The 15,758-nt window shown below is 39.9% G+C and overlaps 2 protein-coding genes across 3 annotated transcripts in view; one reads left to right on the forward strand and one right to left on the reverse strand.

Moving 5' to 3' along the window:
- The first annotated feature begins 278 nt into the window (after window positions 1-278).
- On the forward strand, window positions 279-7,441 carry FGB (fibrinogen beta chain). Of its 2 annotated transcripts, none has more exons than XM_009074888.1 (8): window positions 279-353; window positions 1,853-2,083; window positions 3,286-3,469; window positions 4,043-4,270; window positions 4,869-4,982; window positions 5,525-5,647; window positions 5,834-6,119; window positions 6,971-7,441. In XM_009074888.1, exons 1-8 carry the CDS (start codon window positions 279-281, stop codon window positions 7,197-7,199), a joined length of 1,470 nt encoding a protein of 489 aa, XP_009073136.1. In that variant the 3' UTR covers window positions 7,200-7,441. The 2 variants fall into 2 exon arrangements, with proteins under 2 accessions (XP_009073136.1, XP_009073137.1); XM_009074889.1 differs by having other exon boundaries at window positions 1,880-2,083.
- Window positions 7,442-9,665: 2,224 nt separating this feature from the next.
- FGA (fibrinogen alpha chain) overlaps window positions 9,666-15,758 on the reverse strand; it is a 6,566-nt gene continuing 473 nt past the window's right edge. Inside the window, exons 2-6 of the mRNA XM_009074890.1 lie at window positions 14,248-14,376; window positions 13,252-13,435; window positions 12,814-12,959; window positions 10,835-11,906; window positions 9,666-10,475 (exon numbers count right to left, since the gene is read on the reverse strand). Coding sequence (XP_009073138.1) covers window positions 9,766-10,475; window positions 10,835-11,906; window positions 12,814-12,959; window positions 13,252-13,435; window positions 14,248-14,376 — 2,241 coding nt within the window. The 3' untranslated portion in view covers window positions 9,666-9,765. The remainder of the gene's footprint in view (window positions 10,476-10,834; window positions 11,907-12,813; window positions 12,960-13,251; window positions 13,436-14,247; window positions 14,377-15,758) is intronic.

Below are 15,758 nucleotides of genomic sequence, written 5' to 3' on the forward strand. Positions count from 1 at the left end.
TTGAACATCTATTTGATGCCAGCATCCACAGAGGTCTCTGGGACATGTAGATAAGAGTTGTCCAGAGAAATTGCTCAACAACTGATGTAGTCAGGCACACAGTGAAGAGAAAGGTTGAATATTAACAGAGAAGCAGTGATTGCTCAGAAGGGGTGGTCCTAGCACTGTGAAGTTGGAAATGAGGGTTGCTGCCTATATATATAGGGACAGAGGAGGCCTCTCCCTGTCAGAGCTGCTGGTGAGAGAAGTCCACTGAGTTGCTCAAGCAAGCCAGCACCATGAAACTGCTCCTGCTGTTCCTGCTCTGTGTTTCCTCTGTTAAACCCCAGATTTCTACTGACTATGATGAGGAGGTTGTAATACTGATATTGATTAATAATTAATTTAATTTTTTTGCATGCTCGACTTACTTAGCTTATGTGAGTTAGCTAAGTTAGAAGCTGTGGGAAAAGATGATCCAGTGCATGTTCTTTTTTCACTTGGTGTTCAAAAATAACCTTTGTATATGTAACTGCACACTAGTTATTTTCTGATCTTGGAGATATTTTCTTGTTACTTCTTTTTTTTTTTGTAGGAAATGAAGAATGTGTAATGGTAAGATTAGTTATTTAGCTGAATTTATTTAGGGATATTAATTTAGCAATGTTGACATACGATGTAACAGACAATTAGTATTAGGTACAAAGGGTAGAAATGTGTAATTAATCATGTCCCATCTCAAAGACAGTAGAAACTTTTCTACAGATTCTATAGCCATTGAAAAAAGCCAAAATGAAACAAACAGTGAGTTCATATATCTTTACATTGGAAATGGAGAGGTAACAATTGTTAAACAAAAAGGCAAGCAATAAGGATCAATCTGAAAATAACTGTTTAACCTTTATTTAGTTTTGTTTAAGTAAAATACTTTAGTAGAAAATACAATTAAGAATCTCAGTACATTTTTTTAGTGTGAAAATCCCTGCAAAAATTAAATAGGTCAGAGTAATCAGATTTTCCATTATACAATCTACGCACTTGTGTCTACATACTAACTTCTGATAACCCTACTGTGTGAAATCACTTTCAGCAATTCTGTGGTTTGTATGCTGCCTGCTTTTGAAACTGCTTGAAGCCTCTGACTTTGGATCCTTACAAATATTTGCTATTTGTAGCTAAGTCTGAGTGGGATTGGGTCTGGCCGAAGGTTTTGGTTCAATAGTTCAAACAACTATTACTTCAAATGGTTTAATTTGAACAAGTGCTTAGGAACCAGGCCTGTTTCTCTTGCTCGACCTCTTAGACTTTCCCATTTCTGGCAAAGATGGGGAATGTATACATCAGAGGGAGCTCTGAAAACCTGCTCTATTGGATGCTTTTCCTAGTTTCATCAGTTAACAGCTGGCATGTGGCCTGAGACCTGATAATGTATTTGACTGTGGCCTGGTTTTCTGAGACCTTGCAAATTTTCCTGTAGCCCAATGAAAAGCTGGGACATTGATGATGTGATGCTGAATATGCTTCTTAGCCCTAATGCTGTCTAATTACTTTTTTTTTTTAATCCTAGTAATTCAAGTTTCATGGTATTTAGTGGCTCTGAACTACAGAAAATTTATTCCTTGGTCAAAATTAGCTATTGAAATAATGTTTTGCTTTGGTCTGAAGACATTTTAGTTTATGTACATGTAGGTAGAGGGAGTGTGACTAGTCCTACAAGGGAGAGCATAGCAATGACTTACATAATGTCAGTATATTTCCATTATGGCTTTTTGCATTCCATTCCATGATTTCCCCTGCTGTTTAAAATGCTAAAGAGTGCTGAAAAAAGCCTCCACCTGCACATCACATTTTACGATAGCGATCCTGGATTCAGAGAGTTTTCTGTCCCCTGGCTTTGCAGGATGACGGTCCCCCGCTCTCGGTTCGAGGTCACCGGCCCCTGGACAAGAGGAGGGAAATGGCTCCCACGGTGCGACCAGTGGCTCCTCCCGTCAGCGGAGCTGGGTACCGGCCCCGGCCCCCGAAGCGAGGGAGCACGGGGGACAAGAAGGAACGTATCGTCTATCCCGATGCTGGTGGCTGCAAGCATGCTCAGGAGGAGATGGTAGGTGTCTGCCTGTTGAGACAGCTGGTGACATACTGTCCTGTTCTTCTAGTACACCCAACACAGTTTTCTTTGCCAAATAAGGGATGGTCGTTCATTTAAAGCAGTCCAACTTTTCTTCATTTTGCTTGGGTTTGCTAGGACTGCATTCAGAAGAGTAATGTCACAGGGTCCATGGGATTAGTCACAGAGTCAGCCTGCAGTGAAGATGGGGAGATGCGATTTGAACTGAAAATGAGGAAAGGAAGTATCTGTGGGTTAGCCTGTGCCTTCTGTGTGGCTTTGCATAGGTAACTATTAAGGACAGAAAAACTTCTGCAGAAGTGCTGGCTTCAATTTCAGATAATCCAAAGGAACCTTAGGGACCAAAAAAATTAACCTCCCCTGTCTTACTTAATAGTTTCAAAACATAATTATAGTCTACCCTCAGTAACTGCTCCAGCTCTTAGGGAAGAGCATACAAGCATGCTGAGATCTAGCACACCCCTCGCTGCCTTGCAGTAGTCTATCACACTGTTCCTGCTGTAACAGTGCTGAGAGGCATCTTAGTTATCTCAGAGCAATTTTAGTGTGGAGGTTGCCAACAAATGAAGTCTGTTAAAGCTTAATGAATACATGGCTGTGATAGTGTCCTGTGTTGCCTGAGTGTTTTGGTTCTCACATGGTGTCAGAATTTCCCACCTGTTTTTAAAACACTGCTGTCCTTGATAGTGCTGCGTTTGTTGCAGAAGCAATGGTGCTCCACTTCCTGCGGTGATAATTTATTAATCAATCATGAGGTCATTTCATGAGAGATATATATTGCAGAGAATGTGGTTGATTCTCTGAGGCAAGTATAAGAGGAAAGAGGTAGATATAAACTTGCACAGGCACCAGGTAGTTCCTGACAGGCTTTAATCATAGTTCAGGTGGCTTAACTTACTGAACATTAACAGTGCAGAAAGGTGAAAAGCAGATAGGGGACCAAAAAACATGTGAAGAGAGAGGGCTTTTCTCAAGAGCTTGAACAAGAGTCCTCCTGAGGGACTCAGAGCATCTTCAGAGTGCAACTTCTTTGTAAAAGTTGAATGTCTTGATTCTTCATCTAGATGCTTAAATATATTACAAACTATTCAGTGCATTCAAAGGTATGGTCATTCACTGATGGGATTAGAAATTTTTTATCTTGACTTTTATTTGTATCCCTTTTTGCTTCTTTTAAGGGAACACTGTGTCCAACTGGATGTCAGCTGCAAACTGCACTGCAAAAACAGGAAAAAAGTGTGAAACCAGTTGTTCGTGAGCTAAAAGATAAAGTGAGCAAACTCTCTGAAAGCTCTGAAACTTTCTACGAATATGTGACGCTTCTTGATGATAAATTGGTAAAGACGCAAAAGCAAAGAAAAGGTATGCTTGCTATGACTTACTAGTGTAAATGGTATTGAAGTTTTATTGGCATTCCTACAGTTATTTGTTAGTGTGACTTCTTAAAAAAAAATTAAAAACACAGTGGAATATCTAGCAAAGCAGAGTTCCATGACCATGTCCTCTTAATCTTAAAAGAAATCTTTCAAGAGAGGCAAAGGAATGGATCTCATACTGAGACCAGATTCATATGAGGCCCCTAAATGTAATGGTAACATTACCCCTTACCTACTCTCCTATGTCCATCCAATCCATTTATAACCAGCCTCTGGGTTGGCACTATGGCCCCCCAGAAAGAAGCTAATTATAGTTCCTTGGCAAAAGATAGCATCAATGATAAATCAAAGAAAAAAACAGGACATGTGTACCACTTTCCTGAGAACGTCTGCGTAGTTTTGCACACCATAGAAAAGTAAGCAAAAGAAATGCCTATCCTTCCTCCCTGCTAAGGAAAGAAGTGGCATCTCAAATTGTACCTACAGATTGCATTTCATTATTTCCTAACTGGAAAACGTGTTGAAAACTAATCTGCTTTTAATCTCGTTGCTTTTCTAGACAATGATGATTTACTTTCTCAGTTCAACACAGAAGTGGAATTGCAGTATCGTTATATAAAGGATAATCTGGATAATAACATCCCATCTAGCCTCAGGGTCCTTCGTGCAGTTGTGGATTCTCTACACAAAAAGATACAAAAACTGGAAAATGCTATTGCCACCCAGATGGACTACTGCCGTTCCCCATGTGGTGTTTCCTGTAATATTCCTGTGGTTTCAGGCAAAGGTACTCATTCAGCTATAATGACATCTCTTCTCCCACTTGTATCACTATGCATCATTCAATTTTTTCGAATGTGCCTCTGAAGTCTGTGTCATTGATAGCAGGAAACATGGAAAGTAATCCTAGATGAAAACAAATCATTCATGCATAACTATACTGGTGAGACCAAAGATTTTTTAATCCCTTATCCAGCATCAGTCTTCATAAGTGGCCAGTAGTGTTTTAAAGAGATAGGTGTTCAGGGTATTTGTAAGGCAAAGGTGACACATTTGTGACTATCATCATTGTACCTTTGATTTTTTTTCCATCAGAAAAGGTTCTTTCATAACCTTGTCTCGTTCAAAAAGTCATTGGAAAGCATACAGTCTTCCATCACTTAGTTTGAATTTCTAGAAATTCCTATTTGGAAAAGCTGAACAATGCAAGTGCAGTGTTCTTTCTTCCCTGATTCTTTCACGTGATGTATCACAGAAATCAAAATGAAAGTAAAATTCTTTTATTTTTCAATTGTTCCCTTATAATCAGCAAACCAAAGGATAAGAAGACTGTTGAAGAAATTCATATCTCTTTCAGTAACAGAGTCTCTGATGTATTCTTGCAGAATGTGAGGATATCATCAGAAAGGGAGGTGAGACATCTGAAATGTACCTCATCCAGCCAGATCCTTTTGGCAAGCCATACCGAGTATACTGTGACATGGACACAGATAATGGAGGTTAGTGTGAAATAACTATGTTGTTAAAATATTAATTAATATAGATGGTACCAAAAATCATATTAGTAATTTGCATTTTATACAGACAAATATGGAGTTACACATTTTGTAATTACTTGAGAGTTAAGTCTGGCTGACTCGTTCAGGAAAGTCTTGTTGGTCAGCTGTGGATGCACAGTAGGATACTTCCATGATGAAACTAAACAAATTGTGTACGTGTCTTGCTATGACCAGAATGGACGGTATATAGGTGTGCAGAAAAGGACAGCCTGGCTCATTTCTTACCCTGATGCTATGTGCCAGACAAAAGACCAAGGCAGTCCTTAAAGTTCCCATCTTTCCTTATGAAGTGGGGTGCTACTGCCAAAGCAGTCCTTAAAGTTCCTATCTTTCCTTATGAAGTGGGGTGCTACTTAACTGAGCAAAAATGCTACAAGAAAGCCATATGTTCTTCTCCTGAGATAAAGTTAAAAGGGCTATATCTTAATGTTTCATGCTCCTTTTGTACGGGCAATTTAATCTAAATACCATCACTCCTGCAGGCTGGACTTTGATTCAGAACCGCCAGGATGGCAGTGTTAATTTTGGAAGAGGATGGGATCAATACAAAAAAGGATTTGGAAATGTTGCGAAGAGTGGAGGGAAGAACTACTGTGATACACCAGGTAAAACACTGAGCATGACGTGCAAAGAGCTCTTCTTACTGAAACTGTTTTTCCCTATTTTCCTGAAGTTCTTTGACTTTTTAAAATTAACTAATCCACTTCAGCAGACATACAGGCAAATAATAAAGTTGCCTTGAAGTATATTAGGAAGTCTATTTCACAGAGATCTCTCTTGTTGCTTCTCAGGTGAATATTGGCTTGGAAATGAGAAGATCAGCCAGCTTACCAAAATAGGGCCCACTGAAGTTTTAATCGAAATGGAGGACTGGAATGGTGATAAAGTATCAGCCCATTATGGAGGTTTCACCATACAGAATGAAGGAAACAAGTATCAACTTTCAGTTAATAACTACAAAGGCAATGCAGGCAACGCACTAATGGATGGAGCTTCACAGTTGCATGGAGAGAACAGGACAATGACAATTCACAATGGAATGTTCTTCAGTACTTACGACAGAGACAATGATGGATGGTATGTACTTGCACTAGATGTTTCAAATAAAAATAGAGCTTAAAATAGAGCTGAATACAGAATATTTTTCTAGTTTTCCACTAGTTTTCACAGCATTTCATAGTATTTCAAAACACATTTTGGCAAGTTACCTGCCAAATGTCCATGCAGTTCTCTTGGCGTAGCCAAGGGCAGATAAAACTATATATTAGGTTAGTGACACTCCACAACCAAGTAAGAAGCAAGCATGCTGAATTTTATTGACTTCATGAATGACATTACTGTGGACAAAGCAGCCAATCTGGGTGCAATATATTCATTGTCAGAGCCCTCTCTTGCTAAGTAAGAATATTGGTACTCACTCCAGTAGCACATAATTGTCCCGTGGAAAGAGACAGGTAGCATGTCCAGTTAAAAAACAAAGTTCTGCCTACTCAGAAGATGGAAGCTCAGTTGTAAAGTACATAATTAAGCACTATATCTCTAAACTGTGCTAATTACCTGATTACACATTCATGAATAAAGGAATTGTTTAGATTGGGGAAGACATACATTTCTCATTGATTTCTATCTTTAAATTTCATTTATATTGTAATGATCATTATGAACTGCAAGAAATTGTAGTTATCAATTGGTAAACTAAACTGACATTCCCAAAGAGATGCAGCTAAACTTTGACTTGTTTTTCTTCCGAGTGCACTGTGTAGCACATACTTGTGATGGCCAATATTTTATGAAAAGTTCAGAGAGGACTTTAAATGTTTATTATGGGTTGAAAATTTCAGTGCACAGGCAGGTATACATACTCTGTTGATCTGTTTGCTTATATTACGTCTGTCACTCTCGACACTTACTTTTTTTTCCCTCATCAGGTTAACTGCAGATCCAAAAAAACAGTGCTCCAAAGAAGATGGTGGTGGATGGTGGTACAACCGCTGCCACTCAGCCAACCCCAATGGCAGATACTACTATGGAGGGACCTACAGCTGGGATATGGCAAAACATGGTACAGATGATGGTATTGTGTGGATGAACTGGAAAGGGTCATGGTATTCAATGAAGAAGATGAGCATGAAAATCCGGCCCTACTTTCCACATTAATCATTATCAAAATGTGCAGAATCAGGGATTTTTCTCTTAGTATTTGTACATGGTTATATTTTCAGCCATGGTATTCAGGCTTGTCTTTACATATGAGAGCCAAATATGTATGTACAAGCATATTGTGACCTACAGTGAAAAGCAATGTCAACTGTAAATCAAGATCGGACCAATGAAAATTGCAAGTGTATTTTTTCCATTTTTCATTTGTTCACAAGACAAGAGTAACTAGTATACAATAACATTGGTTATGAAAAACCCAAAGCCAACTTGTTTTACTCTTTTACAAATGTCTTCTATACCACTTTCAAAGAGGGAGAGGATTATTTTTAAATGTTTTCTAAAAATCAATTAAAGTCTTAAAACTAAAGTATTGTCCACATGATTCCTAAGTATTTATTCATAATCTGGGTAAAAGCAAACACATTCCACTAAATAAGAGATAGTTATTTTATTTTCTATTATAAATGTAACAGTAACTATTTGTGTAACAAGTTGAGAAGGAATAAAGTGAAAAGATAGTATTGAACAAACAAATAGGTCAACAGTCAGCTCAAGTCCTGTATGCTGGATTAAATGTGCCCTTTTCTAGGATCTCATTCAGATACTGTTCCTCTTATTATTCCCTCCACCATCCCATATCCTTTTATTATAGAATAAAATACAGTATGTCTTTCACACAATCACTGTCATGGGCCTAGAGCAGCTAGTGACTCCAATCATAGAGTAGGTGGAGGTTGGGTAATTCATCAAAGCTTCATCAACATCTCTCAAAGGAGACTGCCTTCCTCCACAAAGGAAGAGGCCCAGATCACTAGGGACCCAGATCACAGAATATTCAGAGTTGAAAGGGACTCACAAGGATTATTGAGTCCAACTCCAGGCCCTGCACAGGACAGCCCCAACAAATCACACCATGTGCCTGAGAGCATTGTACAAATGCTTCTTGAACTCTGTCAGGCTCGGTGCTGTGACAACTTCCCTATGGAGCCTGTTCCAGTTCCCAATCAGCCTCTGAGTGAAGAACCTTTTTATAATATTTAACCTAAACCTACCCTGACACAACTTCAGGCCATTCCCTGAGGTCCTGTCATAGCTGGCCAGAGAGAAGAGCTCAATGCCTGCTCCTCTTCTGCATCCCATCGAGAGGAAGTTGTATGCAAAGATGGTGGATGAATCCCACCTGAAACGTGTACTGCTGATTTAATCTTTGAAGCCCAAGAGGACAATGAGGAGACATCATGGCAGCATTTCATTACATGAGCACAGATTTTCAGCATCTCCACAGGCAGGCTTCCACTGAGGCTAAGGAACAAAGACACAAGGTGTAAAGCAGAAGCCCATTTCCCAAAAGCACAGACACTTCTCCACACATGGCTGTAAAGCTGTCCTTGCACTTCAGCAAATTTTCCGAGAAGGTTAGATAGTGGCTGCGTTTGAAAAGCATTGAAAAAAGGCTAAAAGGGACCTGCTTTGCCAATAGTCAATGATATTGTTAAAGGGTATCAACGTGCCAGTGAGACCGGAGGCCAGGAAGTTTGCTTAGGCTTGTTTCTCAATAGAAGCACAGAAATATTAAACAGTGTAAATACTTGTGTCATGAGGTATAAAGGTTAATACAATGTGTTCTTGTGCAATATAGCTGGTTTTCCATGCAGCCAGCTTTTTGCTAAAGGATCCTTACCACACACTGCCAGCAAGTTGCTGATTTAAGCCCCTTATCTGTAGAAGAATCCTTGCTTGGGACATGTGCCAAGCAATTCAGGTGCTCCTCATCTTGCTTGTGCTGGTTGGAGTCATAACCTTTTAGTGATTGCTAGAAAATAACAGCCTGTTTTGGAAGTTGTATTTTGATGAGTTATCATGGAACTGTCTTATTTTGAAGCTATAGTATGCATGGTAAGCCACCTAGAATTTATTGATGGGATGGAAGGTCTGTGTCCATATTTATCAAATCAAAGTTTTGGAGATCAGTCCTAAAACATGCATCATTTATCAAACTGCACTGCATGTTAGATGTTGTCATGGTTTAACCAGGACAGATGTGTGGCAAAAGTGAAACCCAAACCACCCTCGGTTGTGCCTGAGAAGTGACTCCCACTGCTGTTGTGCTCCCCTCGAAATGGAACTGAGAGGAGACAGCTCAGACATGGACTCTTGAACTCAGTCAGACTTACACCGCTCATGTCAGTGGATGTAGGATTTCCTTGTGAACATACTTCTAATTTTTTTTACTGCTTTAACACTCTTAAACAAAATAAATAATGCAAATTATAAATATTTTTATCGCCAGTCACGTTGTGATCTGCCAATGGCTTAGACATAGACAAAGAAATAGTCAGACACAGAAAAGGTTCATTATTAAAGGGCTTTTTAATCAATTTCCTGGGAAAGGTTAGTCAGTTATAAATAAGATAAAAAAACTCTTTTGTTGATCATTAATCAGTGTTTATTTTTTAAGCCACAGATGTACCCAGTTGCCTTCAAATTCACAGAGTAAAGGTACATCATACATATATATAAAAAACTCTATTCAACTTGTAACACACATGAAAAGCCTGTCTTCCTACAGGGTTTCTATGGGCCTGATCTTCATTCTAACAGTTTTGAGGGAATAGTCAGAGGCTTTAAATGGCAGCCAGACTACACCATTTTCAATCTCATAAGGAACATTGTACCTGGGGTCGTAGTGTCCCCCCAGGTAGTAAATGCCATTGAGGTTGGCTGCCTGGCAGCTGTTGTACCACCAGCCACCCCCATACATCTCTGCACAGTTCTCCTCCCAGCGGTCCTGGTCCTGGTCAAAGGTGCTGAACTGCATCTGGGCGTGGGATGTGAATTCAGTGCCCTCTTCCAACCAGCCAGCGATCAGTGCATCCCCGGCAGACCCCTCATAGGAAGACACAGCAAGGGCATACCCCTCTGCTTCAGACCCGACCTGTACAATATACTCTGCATACACAGCATTTCCATCCCAGTCCTCTAACTCTACCCGAAGCAGAGTATCATTTTGAGTCAGCAAGTGTATGTTTTCATTGCCCAGCCAAAACTCGCCTCGCCCTCTGCCATCCACGCTGCCGAAACCTCTCTTGTAGTCTTGCCAGGTCCGGTTAAAATTCACTGATCCATCCATTCTCTGTTGGATCAATAGCCATCCTCCCAAAGTGGTCTCTTGGTCGCAATAAACTGACAAAACCTTACTGGATCCCGCTGGCTTGATTTTGAAAATGCCACTTTTGGCACCAGAAGTGTGTTTCTGGCGGATATCATCACAGTCTAAAAAAAAAAGTTGATCTGGTTTGACAGGAGTTATCAGCAAAATTTAATAAAAGGTTCAGAGGAATCCAAATAACAATAGCTCTGTGGAAAATTGTTAAACGTGTTGGATGACACTAGGTATAGTGACAGGCAACATTAAAAAAAATTCAGGAAAGAGAACTTTACATACTTCTTAAATTGTAAATTTTGTATGTAATACCCAAGTATTAATGAAATATTTTCCCTTTTGTTTCTGAGGTGGCAACAAACAGACACAGTGCTTGCATTTTATCATCACACTGCTGCACTACAGTATCTAAAACCATTGTGTCAGTTTGGTTATGGATGGAGTTCTGTTCCACTACCTCAATAACTACCTTTCCCAGTGTTGTCTGTCCTTCGAGTGATTCTTGACGGTCTAAGGCTGCGTGCCTGAAAGTCTGGGGTATCCTCTGCACTCTGATCATGTTCCACCCCACCTAGCTGCTCAGTTATTTCACGCGTCTTTAGTGATTTGGTTTCAAAAGTGGAGCTTCCCTTGTTGAAACTAGAAGTGGTGCTGGTCTTGGAGTGACTTGCACTGCCAGATGGGAATCCAGATGGCTGAAGGTGAAGTCCTCCAAAGTCATCTTCCTCCTCCTCTCCTAAGTCTGCAAATTTGTCTTTCCCCCCAAAAGTCTCTGAATGACTGGATGCTCCGGTACCTAAGGAGCTACTGCCTGTACTAGCAGTGTGTCTGCTAGTTGTAAAGCTGCTAGATCCACTAACATGCTTACTAGCAGTGGATGGAGAGTCAGGGGTAAAAAATGAGTCTAGCTCAGGAAATAACTTCTCTAGCTTGTGGAAGTCATCTGTGCCGCTAAAATGGTAGGTGCTCCCTTCCCCTCCTGCATTTCCTGCCCCATGTAAATAGGAGCAGTCTGAGCCATCAGAAGAAGTCATTTTCTCAACTACTTCTTCTCTAGGGCCATCAGGGCCAGTGACATATTTTTTGCTGACAGTTTTGGTGCATCTACGAACAGCGGAGGAGGTTTTGTCTCCCAGACTAAGGGTTTCTTTTCCATGAGTAGGAGTAACTAATTTGCTGGTGTATGAAGGTCCATCCCCCCTTGATTCTGCTATGGGATATGAACTGTCGCCTCTGGAGGGATTCGTGTCTGTTCCTGGTCTTTCTAATACCACTTGCATCTGCTTGATGTTATTAATTATGTTCAGAGCTTGCATTTCTGGCAGAGGCTTATGCTTAAAATGATCAGGAACATTAGAGTTCTTAAGTGGCCTCATTTTCAGTGTGCTCAAGGTGGTTGCTTGAAGCTCCGGGTGCAAGTCGACAGAGTTGGCTTGGTTAAGCTGCTTCTGGATGTTCTCGTAGCTTTCTTTGTCCAACTGGTAATCAAAACTTCTAGCACAGGTTCCTTTGCAAGCTCGTATCTTAATATCAATGTCCACCTACATAACCAGAGAAATATAATTTGGTTAGGGAGCTTGCCTGACTTTCTTAAGCAAGGGTATCCTTTACTGGTCAGGGGAAGGATGGGAGCTGCCCATCTACTTCCCAACTACAGCTGAGCTTTTCCAAAGTTCAGTTTTGAAATCATCATAGGTTTATTTCCATTGTAAATACAACACATGCAATAGCACAACGCACACGAGTTTCACGGAGAAGAATGTTGTAGCATGTTCCCAGTCTCTGCTCTCTTTATTCTTGGGGTGTAGGAGTGTATTCCTGGGCTTGGAGGGAGTGCTGAAGAGCTGGCCATGCTCCCTGGGGGTCAGGGCAGAAATGGGTCCTCCAAGGAGAGGGGAAGACCTTGGACTTCTCAGAGCCTGTCATGGGCCTGCTGTGAGGCCTGCCATCCTGGGGTTACCATCGCTTTTCCAAATGATCCAAATGCTGGATTTCTAATCTAGAGACCAAAATGGGCCTTTGAGCAAAACCACTGTTTGTGACAGAACTTTTCCCTGGCTGCGGGCAGCGGTGGCAGCACCGCTGAGAATGGACAGAGCATGTCCCCTTCATCCTAAGCTCGGCAACTCCTTACAGGAGAAGAAACATCTCATATGGAGCCAGTTATCAGCAGATGTAGCATCCTTGCTGCCTGTCTGAGAGCAGAAGCAGCAGATAGGACCAGGAGTCCTACTGAGCTCATGCTGGTTCCCACAGAGCAGAAATAGAAAACCAAGATGCACAGAAAGCAACTCATTTGGGGATTTGACTCAGCAAGTCAGATCCTGTGAGAATCACATCGTGGTTTCTTCCAGAGGGAGCACTGCTCACCATGTGGGTTATAACGGCTAGGCCCTCTTTCTGTAGCTAAGCCCTGGAAAGCATGGAAATTGCATAGCAGGTACCTACCTCTAAGCGCTTCATCTCCACCACTTGTTCCTGGATGCTGCTCTGCAGAGCTTTAATTCTGTTTACTTGAGTGACAACTCTCTGCTTTAATGTTACAATTCTCCGTCTCAGTTCTCCTGACACAAGACCGTAATTCTCATCAAGTTCTGAAACAGAAATGCCTCACAGTCAGCTATGCACACGTGATTTTCTTTCCTAATTGTGTATTGTATTTTAAAACATGCAATTAAACATGTAATTAAGAATATATTTCTTATAGTACTGAACAGATAGAAATGACATTAGTTTTTACTAATCAGCAGTTAAGAGTCTATTGTTATGTTTATTTTGGTCCTCGATAATAATGTCCAGTGCAGCATATATTTTCACTATGTATTGCTTATACACAAAAAATAATAATTCAGCAATGGATAATAAAACTGGGTGCAAGATACTCACGCTGAGCACTTTCCAGGTTGGGTTTTAGTACATTTACAGTTTCCACAATTATTTGATTGGATTTTTTATAGTTGTTTTGATTTTCTGCTAGCAGCTTCCTGATTTTGTCTATTTTGTGACTATAATCCCGGTCTGCCTCATCAATCAGTCCTTGCATTCTGCAGCCTGATGGACATTTGTTAAACTAAAATTGGAAGAAGGAAAGAATTGTGTTAAAATCTTCACGAGTAAACCTTTTGTGTAATGGTATTAGCGAAGTGCATCCTCAGAACCCTGCCATAAACCATGGGGTGAGGAACAAGTAAACTTTTAATTTTCTCTCTCCTCTGTTCCTCATGGGTAAGATTATATATATATATAAAAAATATACATATCATTTAGAATACATATACATATATATATTCTAAAGGGCTGCTGTAAGAAGTCTGTTGTCCAGTTTGAGCAGGGATGTTAGAGGCCAACTTATTAAACCCATTTTCCTCAGAAAAGCTTCTTACAGATTTAAGCTCTTTGCCAAGATGTCATCAAATAAATGTAGCATAGCAATGGACTGAGGTGCAACAGGCAAGAAAGAGAGACATTAGTAGTTTATATACAAGGACATCTAGTCAATCATTATGAAAATTATGAAACTTTTACTGAGCGTCTTCTAACCTGACTTCCTGTAAAGTAACTATTGAAATGTGTATGATTTCTAGCTATTTCTTTTCTGTCTCATGTCTTTCTATTTAATCTTTCTTTTCCAGACTTACTTTCTTTCCTGATTCTGAAGCACTGCAAATATTTCCATCATTCTTTCTCCTCCTTTGTTTTTTTGTTTCTTTCTTTCCTACAGGAGATCTCCTCAGGCTGCCCCAACCTGAAGTGTTACCTGTCCTCCTCAGACCTACCACCCAACCACGTTCTGGCTGCATGGCACCTATTGCAGTGATCCAGGTGAGGTTTGTGAGTGCCCCACGGACAGGCCTAACTTTCACCCCAGAGTTAATGGCTCACCCAGTCATCATCTGCACAGATGGGCCAGTTCTTCTCATACTGGCAGGCAGTCTGGGACATGTGCTCCACGATCCTGGGACCACGCACTCCTGCACCCACCTTTTCAAAGGTACTCTCTTCATCTTCTGCCTGCCAGGAGGAAAAAGGGAAAAAGGAAACCAAGATTTACTAAACAGCTGCCAAGAGAACAGAAACATAATGCTGACATCCTCAAACACTCGGTGACATAGCTGATGTGTGGCAATCACAGCCATCTGATAAGCATCGCATTGAACTGTGCAAGGACTTTACTCCTGACATTTCATGTAAGATATGATTTTATTTGCTTTGTCCAAATAAAACTTTACATCTCTTACAATTAATGCTGCTCAGGATATATTATGATAATATCATTCCACAGAAATGCTTTCCCTGTGTGTAAATAAAAAATTGACTTGAAATTAGATTGAAACTGGTTAAGTGAAAGCAAATACTTTAAAAATCCTATGTTCTATTTCCATTTGCTGCAATACTCTAAAATTCTATTTTCATTTACAACATTCTGTCTACACAAAGCTGGCTTAAAGATATATATGAAGTTTTCCCATTAGTGTCTCTGATTTTAATCACAGTTGCTAACTGTAAGCTTGTAGCACTGTTTTGCCTGGCAAAAAGAGCAAGAAAGCCAATAACAGAGAATCATAGAATCAACCGGGTTGAAAAAGACTCAAATAATAACAGCAATGATGTATGGATTTCACTGTGCTAATGGAAGGAAAAGAGATAAATATACCGAGATTTTCTTCAAACCTGAGACGAAAAAGTGATAGGTACAAGCTAATTCTAAGCCAAAACTTGGTAAGGATTCCTACAGTGTTATCACTTAGTGAAAGACCATAAAATTATTCTTTTTCATAAAAGAAAGCCATTTTATGGCTTGAGATGTGATTAGGTCTAACTGGATTCCTCTGAACACTTTTTGTGCTTTTCAAGAATCATAATTAATGCCTGAAAATATTAATGAATAATTATTATTATGATCAATGATTAATTCTGAGGCTAAGAAAGTGATGCTAATTCTAGCTTCCATGGTCAGAGGCACCCTGGAAAACTAGAATGTCATTATTAAAATCAGTAGTTTCACACTAGTTTGATAGCCTAATTATTTGATCTGGCCCAAGTGCCCCTTGAAAGCAATACATAAAAACTTCAGTTTTAGGTGAACTGTGCCCTTTGAGGGCTCCAAGCTTCTGTTTTGTCCCATCTGCTTCCCATAATTTCTGTCATTCATTGAAACATGCAATTTAAAAAAATAAAAAAACCCAACCAAAACAAGTCACAAAGAGAAATGTAAAGAATCTAACAAAATTATGGACTGAGACCTCAATGAGAAAAAAGCAAAGTAATATTAGCATAGTTGAAATTCACATCTATCTCTTATCTAAACTTTCATGTTGCTGCCACATGAATCCTTGCTTTTAAATGTGTATTTCATAATAAAGGTATTGTGTGTCATTTGTATGTGGAAAATC

The sequence above is a fragment of the Acanthisitta chloris genome, unplaced genomic scaffold (genome assembly GCF_000695815.1).
Source record: "Acanthisitta chloris isolate BGI_N310 unplaced genomic scaffold, ASM69581v1 scaffold15305, whole genome shotgun sequence".
NCBI lineage: Eukaryota > Metazoa > Chordata > Aves > Passeriformes > Acanthisittidae > Acanthisitta > Acanthisitta chloris.